The sequence below is a fragment of the Galeopterus variegatus genome, unplaced genomic scaffold (assembly GCF_000696425.1).
Source record: "Galeopterus variegatus unplaced genomic scaffold, G_variegatus-3.0.2 Scaffold1343, whole genome shotgun sequence".
Taxonomy (NCBI): domain Eukaryota; kingdom Metazoa; phylum Chordata; class Mammalia; order Dermoptera; family Cynocephalidae; genus Galeopterus; species Galeopterus variegatus.
Window position 1 is genome coordinate 128518 of NW_007727454.1, and position 25402 is coordinate 153919.

Sequence of the window (25402 nt, forward strand, 5' to 3'; positions counted from 1 at the left end):
AAAAAAAAGAATTCATGAGGCTTAGCAGTGCTTAACCACTCCTACCATTTAAGGAGCTTTCCAGAAATTCATTCAACTGCTTGTTGGTGTTAGATGAAATGCTTTTTCCCTTTTGATAAGTCATTGAGGTAAATCCTTGGTCCCAAACTTACTCTGTGGCATCCAGCTGGGATTGTATTTAGTCTTCAGTCTAAAGTGCAGAAGAGGGCTCTGTTAAGTTTAAGTTGGGGCAAAGACATTAGACTATTAGTAATTACTAGAATATTAATTTTAAAAAAGCAATTATTTTTTATCCTCTGTGACTAGGTGATATTTTGTACATACAAAAATAGGAATGGTAGGACAATATGATGTTTGATGTTTTGTGCTTCCTTTATTTCCAAATTTATTTTTTTTAATTGACATAAAATTGTTTGTATTTAATCATATACAACACAATGTTTTAAAATACAAATACGTTGTGGAATGGTTAAATTTAGTTAATTAACGAATGCATAACGTCACATAGTTACCATTTTTTGTGGTGAAAGCAATATTCACTCAGCATTTTTCAAGAATACAATATATCATCATTAACTGTAGTCACCATGCTAAACAACAGATCTCTTGAACTTATTTTTCCTAGCTAACTGTATTTATGTATCTCTTGACCAACACCTCCCCCACCTCCTTTCCCCTCTAATCACCCCAGGCTCTGGTAACTCCCGTTCTACTCTCTATTTCTATGAGATCAACCTTTTTAGATTCTGAGTGAGGGAGATCATGCAGTGTTTGTCTTTCTGTGCCTGGTTTATTTCACTTAACATAACGTTTTCCAGAATCATTCATGTTGTTGCATTCTTTTTTAATGCCTGAATAGTATTCCATTGTGTATATATAGCACATTTCTTTATCCATTTATCCATTGATGGACACTGAGGTTGATTCTGTAGCTTGGCTATTGTGAGTAGTAGCAATAAATATGGAAGTGTAGATATCTCTCTGACTACTGATTTTATTTCCTTTGGATATATACCTAGTAATGGGATTGCTCAATCTTATGGTATTTCTATTTTTAACTTTTTGAGGAGCCTCCATACTGTTTTCCATAATGGCTGTGCAAGGGGTCTTTTTTCTTCACATCCTAGCTAACAGTTGTTTTCTTTCATCTTTTTCATAACAGCCATTCTAACAGGAGTGAGGTGATATCTCATTTTGATTTGCATTTCCCTGATAATTAGTGATGTTGAACATTTTTTCATATATCTGAATGCCATTTGTATGTCTTCTTTTGAGGAATGTCTGTTAAGGTCCTTTGTCCATTTTTTAATTGGGTTGTTTGTTTTCTTGCTGTTGGGTTCTTTGGGTTCCTTTTATATTTTGATTATCAACCCCTTATCAGATGTACAGTTTAGAAATATTTTCTCCCATTCTGTAGGTTCTCTCTTCACTCTTTTGATTGTTTCCTTTGCTGTGCAGAAACTTTTTAGTTTGGTATAATCCCATTTGTCTATTTTTGCTTTTGTTGCCTGTGCTTTTGAGGTCATATTAAAAAAAAAATCATTGCCCAGACCAATGTCTTTGAGCTTTTCCCCTGTGTTTTCCTCTAGTAGTTTCATAGTTTTGGGTCTTACATTTAAGTCTTTAATCTATTTTGAGTTGATTTTTGCATAGGGTGAAAAAAAAGGGTGCTTCTTTTGTTTTCTAACCACTTGTTGTTAGGGGTGGTAAGGACAGAAACAGCATGGGGTACAAGTTACAACAGTGAATGGAAGACAGAGACTAGCTCTATTCTGTGACCCCTTAAGGTGGTCCTATCCTTGGGAAGCTCTTGGTTGGAGATGGTTTCCATTGTGGGGAACTTGATCCCACTTCACTGGAGAACAACTTGAGAGAAAAGAGGAGGGAAGAATGAGATATGCTAGATAGGGAGCCGCAGAGATGGAGTGAGAGACTTTGGAGGGGAAATGAGTTGTCAGAGTGAATCATCTTGAAAGTATATGGAAAGGTTTGCCATGTTCCTGGCATTCCCTGTGTCATCTCAGATTTGCCCTGTTGTGAGCTCTACTTCTCCGCCTGTTTTTCACACGGGAGGTATTCACAGTACTGAAGAGCTGGCTGCTGATTAAACATGAGAGGCCAAGCTTAAAGAGGAGGGCAAAATCTATACCCATAAAAATAATGATTATTTTGTACTTTCTGGAAATAAGATAAGGAAGTAACATAAGATATTGAACTATTTTTACTTCTGTATTTTTCCGATCCAGACACCTATTTATTTCTAAGGCACCAAGTATTTTAGAGGGTAAACCAGGAAATGTTTATGTTCAGTGTCTCATGAGTTCAAAGTAAATTCTTTAAACAAGTTTTAAGAAAAGATTGAGTCTCTTTTTATGACCTCAGATTTAAAAATTTATCAAGCCAAAAGTGACTGGGTAAGTAGTTGTGGCTGCTGCATGTAGATCATTTCCACCCTGGGCCTTGCATCTAGCAGTAGATGCTCATGGTGGAAGTGATGGGACCAAGGACCTAAGTATTTTTTCAGGAACATTCTCTTCCTTTTGACTGTATTGCTGGTAAACACATTAAAACCTTCTAGAGTTTTCTTTTCCTTTTCTTTGCCTTTTTGTTGCAATAGAAGATTTAACTGATTTTTTTTTTAAAAGTAACGTTTAAAAAAAAGAAGTAATCTTTTGAGGTAAGAATAGCTTCTTTTGAAGTCTTTAGATGCTGTTATTTAAATCTCAGAGTTTTACTATTCTTAATCGATTGGGCATTTACATGAAAGTCTTAAAGTTTCATCTCTCCATCCAGGATTAGATATTTTGAAACAAAGTTATGGCAGAAACGTGGACATTAGGTCTAGTTTCTTGGGATGGAAAGACTCTCCAACTAAGAGCCTCCAAAATATCTATATCAGAAATGTTGACTTTCAAAGCTACATTTAAAACCACATAACAACTGAGTATACTTTACAAAACCCATGCATTTCAAAATGCCATTCATTCCCTGTCAGTTTTTGTTTGGTTACAACTGTGTTCGCTTAGAATGAAGAAGATCACATAAACAGGTCAGTTGCTCATTTTGTATCCCCAATAGTTTTATGGTTTTATGACAAATTCAGCCAACCAGAATTAAGGTACATGGTGAAAGATTTTCACTCAATAATTACTAGAAACAAATAGTTTCAACTAGAACTCAATCCAAATGGATTGTTCAGACTTTATGGAGGGAAAGTAGGGAGGTACGATGATACTAATGATGGCTGTAAGAGCATCAGGCCTACCCATGAGGAATTAGGAAAGATTCTCTTAGGGGTAAAAATTATATTGACTGAATTACAGTTCGGAAACTGCTGAGAGACTGGTATTTTCATCATGTGTTAAATATGTCTTCTCTCTTTTGTACTTGATTAATCTTGTTCAAGATTTCTGTTTTTCACTAGGTTTTTCAAAAATGAGCTTTTGGTTTTCTTGCTCACATTTGTGTTATATCTATTTATTTTCTATTTCATTACTTTCTGCTTTTGTCTATAATTTATTTCCTTCTATTTTCTTTGGGCTAAATTTTTTCTAGCTTTTTGAGTTGAATTATTAGCTTCTGTTTTGAATCTACTTTGCTTTCGAAAAAGTTTAAGACTTTTCAAAAAAAGAAGACTTTCCTTCTAATTACTGCTTTAACTTTATTGTACAAGTTTTAATATGTAGTGTATTTATCCACTTCTATATGTTTCATTACCTACTTAGAAATGTACTATATTTGTTTCCACAGTTTTTTGGTTTGGGTTTTTTTTTTTTTTCTTAGCTTTCTTTGATTTATAAATTTATTGTGGTCAGAGAAATTGGTTTAAATAAGGTTGATTGTTTAATAATTTTCTGAGACTGTCTTTGTGGCCTAATATATAGTTAATTTTTATAATGTTCCACATGTGCTTGAAAAGCATGTATGTTCATATTTGTGATTTGTGTAGCAGCTTTTTTATAGTAAATGTTATTTCCCAGTACTGAATTTTCTGTTTCAAATTCTCACACGGCCTTGTTTTTTCTGTTCTTTTCAGGAAGCGGACACAGATGAGAATCAGGGAACTTTGACATTTGAAGAGTTCTGTGTTTTTTACAAAATGATGTCATTGAGACGGGACCTTTATTTGTTGCTCTTGAGCTATAGTGATAAGAAAGATCACCTAACTGTCGAAGAACTGGCTCAGTTTCTGAAGGTGGAGCAAAAGGTATCATTAGACAGTTGAATTGAATGTTTACTTAATACTTGTGAAAGATACGTGACTTGGCTTTTGGGGTTGGATATAGGTATACTTTAGGACAGAGGGGTAAATATCACAGGTTTACAAAAATCTTGTCTATGAGTCATTTAAAACATGTTTCCAGCAGCTTTTAAGAGAGGAAATGATAAATAAAACACTGGCTTATATAATTTTTTACCTTAAATATATTGAGTATGGATATGCATATTTTCCCACAAAGAAATGAATGTTAATTAATGTGTTTTATTTTATATACAATGGTAATGTTTTCTTTATACTAACACTACAAAGTATTAATAATATTAGTATAAATCTATACTTTATATTTACTGTATTAGTATAAATTAGTATTAGATAAATAAATTTGTGTATATGTAAGAAATGAATTTATATTTATGCTAATAATATAGCTAGATATTTAATAATTATGACATAATTCTTAACTAGCATTATAGTAGGTCACTGATAATTCTGATAGGAAACTGACATTTGGTCAGGTGAAAAGGCTAAATAAGTTAGGTCTGATTAGTGAAGGGAAACCCGAAATATATTTAAAGTCATATATTTTAATTTTAGTACTGTATAGGCTGAACTGTGATCAACAAGGCTAGTCTTCTACTGCTTTTTTTCAATATCTCCTTGAACTCCATTTGTTTCTCACGGAAGTATAGAATAAATGAATTTTTTTTGAAGTTTGTTAACATTTTATATTAAACTTTTTAGGAGGAGGCTTTTGATTTTCCTGCACTTGATGAACTTTACTTTCAATTTTTTTTTAGATTTATGGACTCATCATAGTCTTAGTAAAAAGAGCTGTTTATCTCTATTTTAAGTCAAAGGCATTTAATGCTGTTGAAATTGTAAAGAATCATCAAATATTTGGACAATACGGTATGATAATCAGTAGAAAGAATCCTTCCTACAGTGCTTGCACAGATAATCAGCCAGCCTGTACTTGAACACGTCCTTCTTTTAACAGTTTCATTGAGATGTAATTCACATACCATAAAATTAATCCTCTTTTTAAAAAAATAAGAACAATCCCATAGCATTAATTGTCATCTGGTAATAACACAAGGGTAATCAAAACAGTAGGAACAAGTGTTTTAGAACTATACTCCCAAAACAGGGCACCTGAAAAAACAAACTGTATTGCTTTCTCAACAATTCACTTCATAGATTATTTCTAGTTGGAAACACTTTGTAGCAGAGTAACATTATCTCCTTTTCACATGATCCGACCCAGTTGTTTTCTTGACTTTGTTTTACAGTGAATCTCTTCTTCATCATCTAATGCAGGGTTCATATACTCATGAAAACGAATGATACAGCCCTCTCTCTGCATGTTCACTTGCTTGTAGAGCCACACCTGAACCCGGGATCTATTTTGTAGATATCTAAAGATGAGGTTTATGCATTGTACCATCAACATCTGCACTTTTTGGCCGTGGCCACTGGTACACTGTGGTGGAATCTCACAAAGACCGCACTGACGTGTATGCTACCTTAGAAAGCAAATTCCAGAATTAACCCTTTTCAGGTGTACAATTCAGTGGTTTTGGTATATTCCAGGGTTGTGAAACTGTCACCACTATAAAATTTCCGAACATTTTTAGCATCCCAGGAAGAAACCCCATACCCATTAGCAGTCACTTCCCATTTTTCTCTCCTTCCAGACCTTAGGCAACCACTAATCTACTTTATTTCTCTGTTGGTTTGTCTAAATTCTGGACATTTCATATAAAGGGGATCATATAATATGTTGCCTTTGTGATTGGCTTCTTCCATTTAGCATAACGTTTTTGAGGTTAATCCATGTTGTAGCACGCAACAGTACTTCATTCCTTCTTATTGCCAAATAGTATGTGATTATACGAATATACCACATTTTGTTTATCCGTTCATCAGTTGATAAATGGGTTGTTTCCATTTTTTGACTATTATGAATTATGCTGCTATGAACATTCATGCACAGGTTTTTGTGTGAACATGTTTTCTGTTCTCTTGGGTACATACCCATGTGGAATTGCTAGGTCATACAATTTGAGTGCTTAAAATTTGAATTTGGATACTGAAAGGACTTCATGTGAACCAGAGGAAACTTCTACAATGGAGCCTGAATGAGTAGAACACTGAATTAATATTTGAATATTAGAAGGAGATAAATTTCCACTAATTCTAAGAAGTATAGCTGACCAAGGATGAACTAGATGGCTTTGGGAATTGTGAGTTTTCTTCCTTGAAGGTGTTAACAGAAGGTGGGGATGTTATTAAGGAGATTCAGCATGGGTGGGTACTTGGATTAGTAAAATTTCAGTTTAATTCATTTATTTGTATAAACACATACTAAATATCCCAGGCGTTGTGCTGAGTTTTGAGAATGAACAAAGCTTATCCTCAGAGAACTCAACATAGATATATTTTTTGGTACTTTATAATTTTGAGAGTCTGTGATAAGGGGAAAGATAATGCTAAGAAGTAAAACAACATACTCTTTAAGGTTTTCTGGGTTTTCTCTTTTTGAGGCAGATTAAAATTTATTAAAATTATTGTGCTGTATTATTTTTTTTTCTGGACCTCTTGCTTCTTTAAAAAAAGTACCTTTGTTAAGATACTAAACATTAATTAGTAATATATTGTTAGTATACACACAATTATGCTCACTTAGTTTTGGTACTAATTTGAATTAAATAGAGTTTTTGAAGTGATTCTAGAGTCATTCAACTCTTAACATTCTTTAATTTTCTCCTACTTAACCCAGAAAATTATTAGTTACACTTGGCATAGGCTAAAACCTATTTGGCATTTGTAATCTGAGCTGGTAGTTGCTGCTTGCAGATTTGTAAGTCGCGAAAAGTTCAAAATCTGCTCTGATTAAGGTAGACAAATATTTTCATAGCATTTAAATGCAATTTTTGAATTTTTTCTCATGTGTAGATTAATTTGGTGATCAGATTATTCAACTTTTTGCTTTAGCAAGAAGGAAAAAATAAAGTGTTTGATAAACCAAATCCATATAATTATTTGCTTATCAATGAGCTTTAGGATTAAATATTTTCATGCTGTTTGAAACATGTCTCCATTATGCTGTATGAAATATTTGTTTCAGCTTATAATTAAGAAAGCAGTGAGTGAATTATTAGTTATCATTAAACAAATCATTTTTGGTGCTAATATGTAGCTATAGAAGGATAACTTAGAGTTGGTTTGATTAGCATTTCTTTGGATGGCAAGGACAAATATTTTTCCATGCGTTTGTTTCTTAATTACATTTTTGAACTTTGTGTTAAAGGCCCTTTGGAATTAAATGCATACAGGAAATGTATACAGAAAAATTATATGCATTCTGTACTGTTTTTCTGATTATTGCATGCATGTGTGTGTGAGAGAGAAACAGAGACAGACTGACAAATAGCAGAGACAGACTGATGTTCCCCTATCAGTTCCATGTAGAGATCTACTGTGGTAAATGCCATTAAAGAATAAACCAGTGTTTTTCTGATTATTGCATGCATGTGTGTGTGAGAGAGAAACAGAGACAGACTGACAAATAAATAGCAGAGACAGACTGATGTTCCCCGATCAGTTCCATGTAGAGATCTACTGTGGTAAATGCCATTAAAGAATAAACCACTAGCACAGCACTGTTAGCTCTCACTTGAGAGACTACAGTACTTAAGTAGGAGCTAGTTCTAATGCCTTTCTTGATGTCTCTTTCAAACTCTCAAAGTTAAATGCCTTAAACATGTTTTCTGACAATGTGTTTCTTTTATTCTGTTCATCAGTTGTTCTAATCACCTCTTTGCAAGCAGGTTAGCACTTCATTTGGAGTGAATGGATTTTTTTTTTTTTTTAACTGGACTATGTGTTAGAATGGTATTGAGCAGAACTGGGGATACAGCCTTGCTGCCTCTGTGACTTTGATCCCGTTAACCTTTCATCCTTGATTTGGTGAATCGTATAGTGCTTCTGGTAGTAACATTGCCCTTGCAAGACTACTGTTAAGAATTAAATGAGATGTGGATGAAAATTCTTAGAGCATTCCCTGATTTATTAGCTGCTAAATAAACATTCACATTTATTTAGTAGCACAGATCTGGCCATTTTCAAGGAGCTATGTGAGACTGCAAGTGGACAGGTAGCTACATATGCACTTGTCTGTACACTTCCATAGGGGAGGAGGAGTATCTTTTCCTCACCCATTGTTAGGTTCATGGCTGAGGCCCCTATAACAAAAGAGAGATTAACAAAAGAAAAGCATATGAATTTATTTAATAAGTTTTACATGATGTAGGGGAGACTTCACAAGGAAATGAAGACCTGAAGAAACAGGTAAACCTGTGTATTTTTCATACTAATTTTGATGAACAGTGGGCAGTAGAGAAATATGATTGGAGGACAAAAAGGTAGGATCTAATTGTAATAAACTGGGGGAACTTAGCAAGGCCTGTTCAGATTCTTCTTGGTGTTTCTGTGTCTTGGGCTCCTTTCCTCCAAGTTTAGGGGAGGCACATTTTGAGTGAAGGTCTTATGACCTGCTTCAGGGAAAGATCAGAAGATTCTTTCTGGGTTTTATGACCTGCTTAAGGGGAGAAGGGCTGCGGGGGGGTCGAGAGACCTTTCTGCTTCTGTTTTCTCAAATGCTGAGGTGCTGTATTTTGGGTAGCATGTCTGAACCCCATCAGTTCTATACATGACTAGGATTTTCTTCTAAATTACTTCTTTGCCTCTCCCCTCCCACATCTGTCATGATGACCAAAAAATATATTTGGTCTTGTTCCCAGTTCTTGGCATAGAACTGCTAAAACACTTGGAATTTCCTGAGTGATAGGAATATCTTTTGTTATTTATAATGAGCCCCTTTCAACCAAACCCGAGTTTATGCTAATGAGGTGACTATTGATGGATCCCTAGATCATCTTGGGATGGGGCTGGTAGCCAGAGGAACCAACCAGGTGATTAGAGGGGGTGACCTTTCAGCCCCAATCCTAACCTCAGGGGAAGGGAGAGGGGCTGGAGATGGAGTAGATCACCATTGGCCAATGACTTTATCAATTGTGCCTATGAAATGGGTTGATGACACATCAAAGTGCCAAGAGGGTGGCCCGTCCAGAGAGGACACAGAAGCTCTGCGACACCCTCTTCTCCCCCCACCTTGCTCTGTGTTTCTCTTTCATGTACGGTACAGCAGGCTCTGTGTTTCTCTTTCATTTGGCTGTTCCTGAGTTGTTTCCTTTATAGTAAACCAGTAATAGTGAAGCACTTTCCTGTGTTCTGTGAGTTGTTCTAGCGAATTACTGTATTAAACCAGCCATTTGGCTGTTCCTGAGTTGTTTCCTTTATAGTAAACCAGTAATAGTGAAGCACTTTCCTGAGTTCTGTGAGTTGTTCTAGCGAATTACTGTATTAAACCAGGTCTCTGGAGAGGGGAGAAGATAGACTCAAAGTTAATTTGATGGATAATGGCCAGTGATTTAATCATTCATGCCTATGTAATTAAGCTTCCATAAAAACCCAAAAGTACCGGGTTTGGGGAGTTTCCGGATAGCTGGAGATTCTTGGAGGGTGATGTGCCCAGAGAGGGCCTGGAAACTTTGCACCCCCTCTTACATAACTTGCCCTATGCATCTCTTTTGTCTGGTGTTCATCGGTATCCTTTGTGATATCCTCTATAATAAATCAGTGAACGTAAGTACAGTAAATGTTTCCCTGAGTTCTGTGAACTGCTCTGGCAAGTTAATTTAACCTGAGGAGGGGGTTGTGGGAACACCAATTTATAGCCAGTCAATCAGCAGTAAAGGTAAAACAAACTGAAGCTTGCAACTGGCATTTGAAGTGGGGGGGGGGCAGTCTTGTGGGACTGAGCCTTTAACCTGTGGGGTCTGTACTAGTTCAGAGTAGTTAGTGTTGATCAAATTGAATTGTTGGATATCTAATTAGTTAGTGTTGCAGAATCAGAGAATCGATTGGTGTCGGATAAAGATACCAGACCTGGTAATATTTTACTTTACGCTATTACCACAATCATATATATTTTAGGAATAACAGATTCAGTTTTCATGAGTTTTGTTGTTGCTTTCTTAGGATGAAGCTAGATAGTGTTAGCAAAATGTTTCGTCAAAATCAGTTATTTTAGTTTGGCAAAGGCAGAGATTCTCCATTAGCAAAGTTTGCTAAATTAGCTTGAGAGTACTTGTATAAGACAGGTAGAAAATGGGAATGAGGTAATAGAAATATATATATGTCCTTCATGCATCTCTACTCCTCTGTTTCCTGCTCTTATTAGCTACTTCTCCATTCTTTTCTGAAGAATTCTTCATAGTGTAGAGGAAAGAATATTAGACAAGGAGTCCAGGAGACCAGCATTCCATACACTGCAAGCTCCAGTGGTTGGAGAATCTTGGGCAAGTCAATCATTACTGTTTTTGAGCCCTGGATTCCTGATCTGTACAAAGTGGAGCTGATACCTGCCTTTCCTATCTCCCACTGTCAAACTGAAGTTGTATTTTTTTTTTTTTTTTTGGCAGCTGGCTGGTATGGGGAACTGAACCCTTGACCTTGGTGTTACAATGCTGTGCTCTAACCAACTGAGCTAACTGGCCAGCCCTGAAGTTTGATTTTAATGATGAATGTGAAAGCCCTTTGAGATATCCAGAAGTGCAGCAATGCGAGGAACTAAAATGTGTAAAGCACTGGCTTAAATTCATTCAGGCTAGTGGAATGTTCCTGATCTATTTGAATAGCAACAGTGGATGTCACTTGCCAAGGGGCATATATTTCTTCCCTTTTTTTGTTATGTTAACATTCTTTCAGTAAATATTAGTTGGAGAAAACAAGCCAATGTTCTGTGACATCTGCTCATGGAAGATGATTACCTGTATTTAGTTTAATTTTCTAAATTAGCTTGAAGGTACTTATATGTGGGCGTGACCTAAAAGAAATTTTTTCTTTTCTTTTGTTTCTTTTTTTTTTTCCCCCTGACCGGTAAGGGGATCGCAACCCTCAGCACGGTGTGGTCCGCACCACGCTCAGCCAGTGAGTGCACCAGCCATCCCTGTATAGGATCCGAACCTGTGGCCTTGACGCTACCAGCGCCGCACTCTCCCGAGTGAGCCACGGGGCCGGCCCCTAAAAGAAATTTTTAAAAAATATTAAAAAATTGTCATACATCAAAAGGCAGAAGCCATAAAGGAAAATATTGATGTACTGAAACTTTGAGTTTATGTGTGATTTTATATATCAAATACTGTAAAATTAAAGTACAAAGTGGGAAAATATTTGCAACATACAAAATAGAGAAATAGTGAACTTCAGTAATATGGAATGTGTTCTCCTAGATCACTGAGGAAAAAAATGGAAACCAATAGAAAAAAAAATTGAAACAGAAAATTTTATAAAAAGTCAATAAACCCGTAAAAGCTGTTTGCATTTTCTTAGTAATTCAAAAACATAATATAAAACTAACAGGCCATTTTCACCCATCAAATTGTAAAGGTTAAAAAAAATGCTACTAAATATGGTATCCATATTTGACATTTCTGGTGAAGTTGTGGAATGGTACAATCTTTCAATAGGATAGTTTTGTAATTTATAAAATTTTATATAACTTATAAAACTTTAACCAAGCCATTTTACTTTTCGTAATTCGTCCTAAGGAAATGGCCAAGTGTATAAAGTTATACATTTCAGCATTCCTTAACACAGAGAAAAAATGAACTCAATCTAAATGTGCAGCAAGAGAGACATTAGTCAAGAGTTCTGTGGAGTTTTGAGTTTTAAAACTGGATTTCCACAAGGGGTCAAATTTGAGGAAATTTGATGACCATCTGGAAATAATTCATTAGTTTCTGATGGCATAAGGTTGGTATAGAACTAGAGTATTCAACTTTTACAGGTTTACTCAGTTGTGAAATGCAATTTCACTTCTGGCCACATATACTGTCAAGGATTATGTGAAATCAAATATTGGCCCATGGGTCAGATTTTTATTTCACTGAAGCTGTCTGAAAATTGAATTTATGGCTTTGACAGTTCCAATTGCTGTTTGATTAGGACTTTTATCCTTAAAATGTGGATGTGCTAAGGGAAATTCTGTGTCTTTTGTATCCATGAGGAAGTGCCAGTTGAGCAAGAAGCCAGCTGGCTGAGTTTCTCTTTCATCTCTTTCTTGCATCCAGAGATGGAGATCACAGATATCCACTAGTCTGTGGTTCCAAAGTACCAGAATTGGTTGAGGGTTTTTTTGTTTTTGTTTCATTCCCCTCTCCCTGTATTTGTCAAACAACCACCTACATCTCCTGCAGAATTCCTATCCATTTCTTGGCTTTTTTGTGTGTGTTCAAATCCTTTTTAGAGCTTCGGTTCAGGAATGATAATTTGATTTCATTTCCCCAGCCCCCTTGGCAACCCTTTTTAGCAAGACTCTCCCCTCTTTTTATCCTTTTGTTTCTCATGGATTGAGGATGAAGAGCAGGCAGGAATAGTGAAGCACCCTTACAGTTTAAAAAACTTCCTAGCTGTTAATTAAGAGGAAAGGCTACCTCCACAGGTAGGTCAAAAGCAGGTTTCTAATTATGCAGAGCTTTTATCTGAAATATGCACGTGGATAGTTAATTCCAGGGGGACTTTCAGAGCTTTTCTGTTCCCATGCTAGAAGATGCTCTCCTTATTATAACTTTATCTGACATAGATCTGTATGTTCCTATGGTTCTAAAAGTTGCCCCTTTAGCCTCTTTATTATTTCTGCTAAAATATTTTCTTGATCATTCTGACCCAATTATAGGTGTCATTTGTGTCTTCTCCCTTCATTACCTTCACTGAATCCAGAATGGTTTGGTAAGAGTCATGTCATTCTAATCTTTTTTCTCTTATGAGAAATAATTATAAGTTCTTCTTTGCTTGTAACTACACCTTTCTGGTGCTAGAGTATCTTTATCATTTTTAGCATTTTTCTCATCATAAAAGTATTTTAAGAGACTTTTCCTGAATTTCTATATCATTTTTCTTAATTCTAATTAAGTTGAGAGACCTTTTAGAGTAATTACATCGTGTAATAGTTTTGCTGCCTCAAATATCATTCCCAAATGACATTTTCCATGGAATAGTCATATATTCAAATGCTATAAAACTTGTGGTTTACTTTTAGGATGAATTAGAGGTATCTAGTTTGGGGAAGTAAATGGTTGTGGATGTCTTAGTCAGTTGAAAACAGAATGACCATTTATTTAGCAATGTTTCTCTACTTCCTCCTGAAATTGTACAAAAATATAGTAAAGATACTTTTTACCGTGTGTAAAACCACAGGGATAAAGAAAACAGGAGAGGAGCAACTTACCTCATCTAAAAGAGACCCCAAAGCACTGAGTGAAAGGCCATTATGCAACTCCTTACCCTAAGGGAACCCCCACAAAATCTCAAGAATTAAAGTTACATGATATTCCTGAAAACACAAGCATTGGTTGAAAGTCTGTTTAAGGTGTGGTTAGGACTCCAAATCTTCTCCCCTACCCACTGCAGCAGGGCAACCGTCCTTCTTCTACCCTGGCATAAAACTGAAAGTAAGAGGATGGGCCAGAAGAATCTGGACTAAGGGATACCACACCTAGCTGGATGTGGGTACTAGACTAAAAACCTGGGGATTGTGAAGATAGCCGTAATAACTCCCATATCCCTGTATGTAAGTCCCTCTGCAATGTGACTTTGCCTCTCCTTCCATAAAAAAGTGGTCTTTTTTCCCACTCCATGAATCTGGGCTATATTAGTGATATGCTTTGACTAATAAATTGTGGCAGACATGATGTACAGGTTCTAGAGTTCAGGCCTCAAGGGTCTTGAAGACTCCACTTTCGCTCTGTTGGAACTGTGGGACTATCATGTGAGGCTATTTTCTTTGGAGATAAGAGACCCCATTGAGAAAGAGGCCCAGCCAGTAGCCAGCACCAACTGCAGTGATGAGGACATTTTGGACCATCTGGCTGCAGTTAAGTGACCAGATGCCTGTAGTCACGTGAATAACTCTAGGTGAGAAAAGCAAACAAACCATTGAGCTGAACCCAATCCAACTTGCTATCCTGCACAATGTGATCAAATAAGCAGTTGTTTTAAGTCTCTAAATTTGGGGATGGTTCGTTTCACGGAAATAGAGAATAAATACAAGGATTTAGTGAACACCTGTGCATTGAAGTATGAGAACCATAGCCTTCCTTCAATACTGAGCTAGGAGATTGGAAAAATTTTCTTAGAGGAATATTACCTGCTGTAGTTGGTTGAATAATAACCCCAAAAGATATGTCGAAGTGCTTACTCCCAGTACCTGCAAATGTGAATAGGAAACAAGCTTTTTGCAGATGTAATTAAGGATGTTGATTACCCTGGATTTAGGTTAGTCCCTAAATCCAATGATGACAGAAAAAAAGGAAATAGACATACAGAGAGATTAAGGCCACATGAAGATGGAGGCAGAGATTGTAGTATGAAGCCTCAAGATAAGGAATGCAAAAGGTTGTTGGCAGTCACCAGAAACTAGGAGAGAAATATGGAGTAGATTCTCACTCATATCCTCCAGGGAAATACAGCCCTGATGACACCTGGATTTTGGACTTCTGGCCTCCAGAACTACGAGAGAATAAATTCTGTTGTTTTAAGCCACCATGTTTATGGTAATTTGTTACACAACCCCTAGGAAACTAACACACCAATCCAAGGGAAGAAAAAACCCTAGAGATATTTATATTAGAATCTTCTAGTACAATAGTCCAGCCAGAGAATTCTACATTAACGTCCACTAGTCAATAAGCTCTGCTCATGAATACAGAGCTTTCAAACAATTTATTATTATTATTGACTTGGTTTTAAATATGTTTTTAAATAAGCAATTTTAAAAATTGGTTTTATATAGCCAATACTTAACTACACATTTGAGGAAATCCTATACTATAAAAAACAGACTAAGACAAACAAATAAAACACTTGGAGAAAATAGAGGCAATGCAGGGAGAAGGAAACTTTAAAAACTGTCATTTATTGCAGCACAATTTATAATAGCTAAAATATGGAATCAACCTAAATGTCCAACAGCAGATGAATGGATAATAAAAATATGGCATATATACACAATGGAATACTATTCAGCTATAAAAAGAATGAAATCCTCTCATTCGTGGTAACATGGATGGTCTTAGAAGACATTATGTTAAGTGAAGTAAGCCAGACAAATAAATATGACCTCACTTCTATGTGGAACCTAAAAAAAAAAAAAAAAGATATTAGAGAGGCAGAGAGTAGAACTGTGATTACCAGAGATTAGGGGGTGTCAGGGGAGGGAAAACAGGGAGAGGTTGGCCTTGGCCAACAGGTACAAAATTCAATTAGATAGGAGGAGTAAATTCTGGTGTTCTATGGCACAGTAGGGTGCCGTATGACTATGGTTAACAGTTAAGTTTTGATTATTACATAATAGCGAGAGGAGAGGCTTTTGGATATTTTCACCACAGAGAAATAAGTGCATGAGGTGAGTGATACGTTAATTACCCTAACCCAAGAATACAACATAAATATCAAAACATCAGATTGTACCCCATAGGTATGCATAATTACAATGTATCAATTAAAAAAAATTTTTTAAAACCCTGTCATTAATGTCATCAGAGTGATAAGAAAAATAATTGTAGTTGTAAAGCAAGAGCAAGATACTATGAGAAAAGGAGATTCAAAGGGAAAAAAGAGCTCTCGGAAATGTAAAGTCTGAGAGCAGAGAAGTAAACTCAGTAAAAGGCTTAGAAGATAAAGTTGAGAAAGTAGAACAAACAAAAAAGAAATTGAAATTACCAGAGGCTGGGAAAGGGAGGCGGTGAGGAGGGGGTTGGGGAAGCTTGGTAGACCAGTACAAAGTTACAGAGTTACAGTTAGACAGGAACAATATGTTCTGTGCTCTAGAGTGACAATAACTAATGATATTGTATTGTGTATTTCAAGATAGCCAGAAAAGAAGATCTTGAATATTACAACTAAAAAGAAATGATAAATGTTTAGGTGATAGATATACTAACTATTTTTATTAGGTCATTATACAAAATATGCATGCATTGAAATAACAAACTGTACCTCATAAACATGAACAATAAAAAATAATAATAAATCTGAGTTGAGGGGTCAGGGAAAAAAGGACTTGGGTTACAGAGCACCTGCTCTAAGAATTTCCTGCAAGCCCGGCTCCTGAAAAAGCTTGTTATAAATCTAAAACCAGTTTTACCTAGCATCTGCTGAAATGAACTGCTGTGACTCTTAAGACTAGTTTTGCCTACCACTGTCACTCACCAATCAGAACTTGTCATCTCCCAAAAACTTCACTACTGCTAGTGAGCTTTCTTCCAAAACAATATGTAGCATTTCTTCTCTAATGAAACTCCCAACACTTTCTTTGTTCTTCTGACACACCTGAGATCACCCCAGTCTACGTGTATGTCCTGAATTGCAATTCTGTGATTCTCAAATAAAATGTTTTGTTTAGAGATTAATCCCTTAAACCAACCAACAAAAAAAAAAAGATAAGAGAAAATAGAAAGGAGGAAATTACTAAATAAATAATACAAAAAATTATTAGCACAGAAAGATAAGAATCTCTAGACTTGCAGTGCCAAATGAGGGTCAAGCACAGGGATTATAAAAAGAGCCACACAGAGGCAAATCATAGTGAAATTTCACAATGCCAAGGATAAAGTGAAACTCTAAAAACCTGCAGAGAGAGAAAACAAAACTAAACTTAACAAACAAAAACAAGTCCCATGAAAAAAGGATTGGGATAACAATGGCATCAGACTTCTCAACAGCAACTCTGGAAGCCAAAAAGCACGGGAACAATGATCCAACTTAGAATTTTCTCCCTAGCTAAACTATCAAAGAAATGTGTGTGTGGAATAAAAAACAAGCACACAAGAACACCCTCAAAAACACATTCAAGAAATAGGCAAATGATTTACTTCTGGGGTGATCTTTCACAAAAGTGACAGAATAAAGTCAGGATAAAAGTGAAATAAAGTCCTAGAACTGGATCAGCCTGAAAGGAGGAGGACCTTTATAAGGGGGAAAATGGAACTTGTGGATTATCTCTTGCCCTTAGTACTGAGAGATCATTAGAGGCACTGGGAAGAATTTGTGACAGGCACAGTAAAAATTAACCAAATAAATAGGAATTGTGGCAACAAATTAACAAATCAGAAAAAAGTGTTTTATAGGAGAGGAAACACAATCGTAGTATACAGCAGACTCAGTAATGTTCAACATTTGCATATGCCTTAGTCTGTCTTATGCTGTTATACAGATTACCTGAGACTAGCTAATTTATAATGAACACAAATTTATTGGCTCACAGTTCTGGAGGCTGGGAAGTCCAATATCAAATTGCTGGCATGTGGTGAGGGCCTTTTTGCTGTGTCGTTGCATGGCAGAAAATGAGAGGGTGAAAAGAGAGAGCGCCCGTGCCTGAAACCCCTTTTACAAAGGGATTAAACCTCATGGCCTAATCACCTCTTAAAATGGAATTAAACGTCAACATGAGTTTTGGAGGGGACAGACATTCAAACCATAGCAGCATAGTTGGAATGATTTAAACACCAGATATTTATTTAATAAAAATTATGATAACTATATTGGGAGGATTGGCAGAGAGAGAAAGCTTTGCTGGCCCAAAAGAGCTTCTTTTTATGTTAAGATCAAACATAATATCTAATACAATAAGAAGTTAATAGATAATTTTAAAGTGTATAAAAGAGAAAGCAGCAGCATGAACACAGTAATTAGAAATATAAAGACGCTTATTTTAAAAGAAATATCAGTGGTGTTGTCTTTGGGGAGTAATTCTGGATATAGGAGAGAGACTTCTGCTTTTAGTTATGAGCATCTTAGTTTTCACTTATATATTAATTGTTGAGCAAGCCTGCACAGATGCTGAAACTAGACCCATACATCTCACCATACCCCAAAATTAATTCAAAATGGATTGAAGGCTTAAATATAAGACCTGAAACTATAAAACTCCTAGAAGAAAACATAGGGGAAACACTCATGATGTAAGACACAGATGCTGAAACTAGACCCATACATCTCACCATACCCCAAAATTAATTCAAAATGGATTAAAGGCTTAAATATAAGACCTGAAACTATAAAACTCCTAGAAGAAAACATAGGGGAAACACTCATGATGTAAGTCTGGGCAAAGACTTTATGAATAAGACCCCAAAAGCACAGGCAACAAAAGGAGAAACAAATGGCATTATAACAAACTAAAAAGCTTCTGTACAGCAAAGGAAACAATCAACGGAGTGAAAAGACAACCTACAGAATGGCAGAAAATATTTGCAAACTATACATACAACAAGAGATTTATTAATATAAGGAACTCAAAACAACAGTAAAATCTGATTAAAAATGGGCAAAGGAGCTGAATAGACATTTCTCAAAAGAAGCCATATAAATGGCCAACAACTATATGAAAAAATGCTCAACATCACTAATCATCAGGGAAATGCAAATCAAAACCACACTGAGATATCATCTCACCCCAGTTAGACTGGCTATTATCAAAAAGACAGAATAACAAATGCTGGTGAGAACGCAGAGAAAAGGGAACCCTCTTACACTGTTGGTGGGACTATAAATTGGTGCAGCCATTGTGGAAAACAGTATGTGGTTTCTCAAACAACTACAGATAAAACTACCATATGAACTGCCATAGTAGTCCCACTACTGGGTATATAACCAAAGAAATGGAAATCATCATGTTGAAGAGATACCTGCACTCCCATGTTTATCGCAGCTCTATTTACAATAGCCAAGATATGGTATCAACCTAAATGTCCATCAGTGGACTACTGGATAAGGAAAATGTGGTATATACACACCATGGAATACTACTCATCCATAAATAAGAATGAAATTCTGCCATTTGTAGCAACATGGATGAACTTAGAGAAAATTATGTTAAGTGAAACAAACCAGGCACAGAAAGAAACACCATATGCTTTGTTCATAAGTAGGAGCTAAAAAAAAAAAAAAAAAAAGGAAAGAAAGAAACAACAATCACAATAATGTTTCAAACTTTCAGAAGGAAAGAACAGGGCTGTAGTTACTAGAGGTGGGAAAGGGGGAGGGGGAAGAGAGCTCACAAGAAATTGGTTAATAGACACAAAGAATGATTACTTTCTGTAATGGTGAACATGCTGATTGTCCTAATTTGATCATCACACATTGTACACAGGTATTGATATTCAACACTGTACCCCACAAATATGTTTAATCTATTATTTTTCAATAAAAAAAGAAATTTAAAAGAATTTAGCAATATTAGAATTCTTTGCAAATTATATTTTGATTTTGTGTTTGGTGTGTTTTGGAAATCATAGCCATAAGAAATATAATTATTTACTCCTTCTGAGTTTGTTTTGAAATTTGTATTCATTGGGAAAGTTTTGCTAGAGATCTTACAGGAAGTCGGGATAAAATTCATAATATGAATTTTTATGGGGATTAATTTCATGATATGGGTATTTTGTAGATCCATAAAGTACTGGTTTCTACAAACAGGCCTTCTCACGTGGATTGACCTTTAATGTGAGAACCTGTGAGTCTTTTCTCTTCTGGATGAGAATAGAGAGCTATAGTTCTTATAAAAAACAAGAAAAAAGAATGGAGTCCCGTCTTGAATAGTGAAAGAAATCATATTGTAATAACTGATTTGAAAGTTGCAAGCATTTCAGAAGTTAAGAAAAGATTCAGAAATTTCAGCTATACTGAAAAACCAAGTAGTTTTGAAAGAAAGCATTTTAATTTTTCAGTAGAAATAAAGACACCCAGTGAATAGGTGTGATGTAAAAGAAAAAGCTTTGAACTTGAAGTCAAGGTCCAGATTTGAACCTCGGTTCTGCCTCTTTTGGTGTTGTTGTGACATTGTGGCAATATTTAACCTTTCTCAGCATCAGTTTTCCTATCTATAAAATAGGGATAAAAATACGAAGTTTAAAAGACCATTATAAGGACCATTTAAGATTATGTGTATAAAAGCTCTCTACTGCACAGCTTTGACAGCATTATATAAATGTAAAAAGTCATTATTAAAATAAATCAAATTTTGTCTTAAGTTCTTTTAGCACCAGTTTCCTGATATAGAAAGAACAATCCTCAATGTAAGGGGATCTTAACCCTTGACTTGGTGTTGTCAGCACCACGCTCAGCCAGTGAGCAAACCGGCCATCCCTATATAGGATCCGAACCCGTGGCCTTGGTGTTATCAGCACTGCACTCTACCGAGTGAGCCACGGGCCGGCCTAAAATATCACATTCTTTATGTTGCTGTTTAATTAAAGAAGTTATTCCTGAAGAACTTACCTTTCCTGGTGACACTAAGTATGTAATGTTCATGCATCAACCTTGAGACTCATTCAATAATAATTGCATGTACTGCCTTTTTCCACACAACATTCTTATGAATATTAATTCATTCATAAGGTATTCATTCATAAGCTATATAAGGTAGCTACAGAGAAGGTAAGTGACTTATTTAAAGTCACACCATTAATAACATGAGGTACCTGATTTCAACAGTGTAGCTCCAGAGTTGTCTGTCATTCTAGGTGCGTCACCTAGCTTTTTGATTTTATTTTCTCTTGCTAACTTTTGTGTTCCTGAATCACCATGGCAGACTGCTCTGATGATTCAGTGAAAGGTTATATAGATACACACACAGGTAGATTTACCTAGAAACATTCTGTTTTGATAGGGAATAACTTTCTTTATATATTTACGGTCAGCAAAGTTTAGTGTTTGTGTAGGAAACAATTTTGCAGATAGCTAGTAGATTATAGTGAGTCGATTTTGGGCAATGGATTTGCATTGATTATTTTATTGCTTCATGAAGAACATTTGTCTAATAATTGAAAGGCTGTTTTTTACTGATTAAATCTGAAAGATGTACAGGAAGTTTGAGATCATGATCATTCTCTACAGATAAAGTAGGTATAAAACTAGCAACTTCAAATCCTGCTCATTTAAGCACTTTGCATTGTATTTAAGAATGCTTTAAAAATCAAGTACGTCTTTTTAGTCGAGAAACATATCTTATGAAATTATAGATACTCTACTAATGTTCTGTTTTGCTTAGATGAATAATGTGACAACAGACTATTGTCTTGACATCATAAAGAAATTTGAAGTTTCAGAAGAAAATAAGGTGAAAAATGTTCTTGGCATAGAAGGTAATATAACTGATATTCTTGATTTCTCATGTCTTGATTCAGTCTGTTAAGTTAAATTTTAACTAATTTTTAGGAAAAGAATTGGGATATTCGTAGAGTAACAGGTAATTCAAATAAAACTCACAGTACACACATATTTTCATACAAAGCAGATGCCATGATGTTGCTATTTCTCTTATTTTTGCAAAGCCCACAAGCATTTTCCATTTCAGGCAAATCTATTTGATATCGGTGTGTGTGATGGATACCAAGAAATATTCGGACTTTTCTCAAATGGCTTATTTTTGGAAATAGCCTCATCCTGATAATTTCATGAAGAGAAATTAGGTCCTAAAATAAATGATCTATGAAACTAGTGACTTGAAAGTAAACAGACTTCTTTAAAAATGTTAGCAACTCATTTGTTTTTCCTAATTGGTAGCATTGGAGAGGCTGTTGGAACCGCATTAGTACAACTCCCTCATTTAATTGTTGAGGGAAGTGATACTCAAAGAAATTAATTAACCCACAGTTACACACTCAGAATCCAGCTCCTAGGATGTTATACATAAATAATATGGTGTAAATGTAGCCATGTGTATTTATAAATTACATTTATTTAAAATATGTAGAGAAATAAATTGCAGGCTGCCACCTAAGAGGAGAATCTCCCAGGCAGAACAAATAATCTAATGAAAGACCACTGGGGAGCCCAGCCACCCCCAAGGGTATCCAAAGCTGTGGTTTATCTTACCGTTTCTGATTGTTGGACTCCCATTTTCCCCTGCTCCCAGGATCAGTGTGGTTTTAATACTCTGTATTTATTTCCTGGGGTGGGGGGTAATTAAAATGAAGAGGAACAATTTAAAATCTTATATTACTTTAAACCATTTAACAACAACCAGAGATGATCAACTAACTTGGGCCTTTTCTGCACTAGGAAATTCATATTTTCCTTGGTAGGGCCCCAAAAGGTGGAATTAAACATGGTTTCTAAGTTATGGCCATAAAGATGGGCATGAAGAAGTTTTTAAGTCTCAGAGGATATTTATGGATATAATTTTACCAAATAATTCTTGAAGACTTGAAACAGTTTACCCTAATAATCCAGTCTATTTAGGTTCTTGTGAATCATTCACGTATTTATTCATATGTAATAAGTGCTGCTTAAACTCAGGCATTGTGTTTTCCAAGACTGTTGAAAACCCTATCAGTTTTTAAGCACTATTTCAAAGTTATAAAATGTGCCAGCCACTAGCAGTATTTTCCCAAACCAATTTCATAGTCAAAAAATCACACCCTGAATTTAGGCAATGCATAACTTTTCATGTGTCACCATAAATATGGCATTGACTATATCGTTTTTCAGATCAACTTAAAAACCTATCAACTGCGGGTTGATCAGGGTACCACTTAGTAAATACGGTTTTGACACTGCATAGTCATAGTTTGAGTTAAGTAGTTACTAAATGGCTTCTCAGTGAGCTCCCTCCCACACCCAATCAAAAGTCTTAAAAAGTCAATTTATTTTTCTCTAGATTATATTTGAAGGACTACTCCCCAAAGTCATATTTCAGCTTTTTGACACCATTTGACCTCAAGCAAATCTCTCATTGCCCCAGTTTTCCCCACAAAGGCTGTCCTGATGGTAAATAAGATAATCACTATGAACATTCTTTGATCTTTTTTGTCCCTGTTAGCATTGTTAAGTACATTTGCTTTGAAAGCTGCAGCACTTCACTCTCTCTTTTCCCAAAGGCTTTACAAGCTTTATGCGCAGTCCTGCTTGTGACATATTTAACCCATTGCACCATGAAGTGTACCAAGACATGGAGCAGCCTCTCTGCAACTACTACATTGCTTCTTCTCACAATACGTACCTGACTGGGGACCAGCTCCTTTCTCAGTCCAAAGTGGATATGTACGCACGGGTGCTGCAGGAGGGCTGTCGCTGTGTGGAAGGTATGTGCACTGTCTCTGGGCTCTGGGGTGTGCTGGTGGACATGTCCTTCAATCAGTCAAGTCTAGCATAAATGATGGAGACCTAAAAAATGCACTCAAACTAATTAGAACTATTTTTCTGTTCATTGTAAAGTCATTCTAAATTTATAATCCTCTCCGGCTCCTCCCTATTATTCAGTCAAGAGGGAGAGAGAGACATACTAGCAGTTGGGAAGCATACCTTAGCTGCTGAAAAATTGTGATGAAAATTAATGTTTTCCTAGAAAATTTTTTGGATTAACAATGGCAAAAATAGTTCAGGAAAGCTACCTGTTTTCAAGATTCTTCATGGTCTGTCAATCAGCCAACACTTAACTAAACTTCTAGTGGGTTCTAGGTGGTGAGGACACAGATGTAAGACATGGTTTGTGTCTTCAAGGAGCTCACAGTCTTGCAGGAGGGATGACATTCAAGCCAACAGTACAATATGGGAATTCCACGAGTCGAGTCATGTGTATGGTGTAGAAGTGTGGTGCGGAGAGCAAAGCCTCAGGTAGATGTGCTGAGAAGGCAGGCTGGGAGCGCAGCCTGGGGTCAGCCAGAAAGGGTTTTGAGTATGGGGTGAGGAATTTCAATTTTCGTTTTTGGTAATGAGGGGCCAGCAAAGAGTTTTAATACCTATAGTGATATCATCAGACTTGCAGTTTATTCTTATTCTTTTTTTTTTGGCATCTGGCTGGTACGGGGATCTGAACACTTGACCTTGGTGTTACAAGGCTGTGCTCTAACCAACTGAGCTAACCAGTCCAGCCTTAGAGTTGCCGTTTCGAAATATCATTTGGGCAGCAGTGTGGGAGGTGAATTTGGTGGACCTTGGTGTTACAAGGCTGTGCTCTAACCAACTGAGCTAACCAGTCCAGCCTTAGAGTTGCTGTTTTGAAATATCATTTGGGCAGCAGTGTGGGAGGTGAATTTGGTGAGGGGAGGGGGTGTTTGTGGAAGAAGAGGGAGGAGAAATGAGCCAGCAGAATGGTGGGAAGGCTGTCTCGGTGATTTAAAGGAAGGATTGTGTAGTCGTGGACTAAGTGGAAAAGAGGGACGCTTGTAAGGATATTAAAGAGGTAAACTTAATAGGACCTGGTATGAGAAGTCAGGGGTGAAAGGAACGAGGGAGAGCTGGAGTAGACGGCGGTCCCACCACTCACTACAGGCAGTGTGAGAGGAGGAGCGTGAGCGAGTTAAGGGTTCCATCTGCAGACGTCATCTTGACTTTGCAATGTTTAAGTGGACGTCTTTATCGGTCGTTTGGATAGTAATATTTGAACTTAATGGAAGGGTCGAAGCAAGGTAAATGTACTAATTCTGAGCTTCTTATGTAGTAGTTAAAAATCATGGGAGTATGCAAGGTCACTCACTCACAGACAGNGAGCTTCTTATGTAGTAGTTAAAAATCATGGGAGTATGCAAGGTCACTCACTCACAGACAGGAGTGGAAAAGAGAAAGGGGCCTGAGGACTTCAGTGATCTCACGTTTAGAAGGTAGGAAGGGCAAGGAGGACCAGCAGGACAACTGAGAACACGTGGTCACTGGGACCTAAAGGATGAAAGTATCAGAAAGGAATGGCCAAAAATGAAACATGGAACAGAAGGATGAAATACAGACTAAGTATCCAGTCTTGTTGTATTTGATAGCTGGAAGGTTATTGGGGACCTTTGCTGTGTGGTTTTGGTTAGTGAGAAGGAAACAGCTATGAGTTGGTGACTGGGTATTTTTCTGTGTGAGAAGACTGGATGGGGAGGAGGGGCGGCTTTGAGACTTGGAAGAAGGGAAATAATGCAGGTTTGTTTTTAGGTGGTATGAAGGGTCAAGAGGTCTTGAAAGGGTTCATGCCTGAAAGACCCTGTTTTCTCAGGGAGGTAGGAGAGAACATCATCCACTGAGGGTTAAGTGGGTGGAGGTTGGCTAGGAAAGGTCAGCAAACTTTTGAAAAAG

The 25402-nt window shown here is 36.4% G+C and overlaps 1 protein-coding gene across 1 annotated transcript in view; it reads left to right on the forward strand.

The window, feature by feature from the left end:
* PLCH1 (phospholipase C, eta 1) overlaps positions 1–25402 on the forward strand; it is a 160693-nt gene that overhangs the window by 70070 nt on the left and 65221 nt on the right. The window contains exons 5-7 of the mRNA XM_008576383.1: positions 4037–4207; positions 21396–21489; positions 23227–23430. Coding sequence (XP_008574605.1) covers positions 4037–4207; positions 21396–21489; positions 23227–23430 — 469 coding nt within the window. The remainder of the gene's footprint in view (positions 1–4036; positions 4208–21395; positions 21490–23226; positions 23431–25402) is intronic.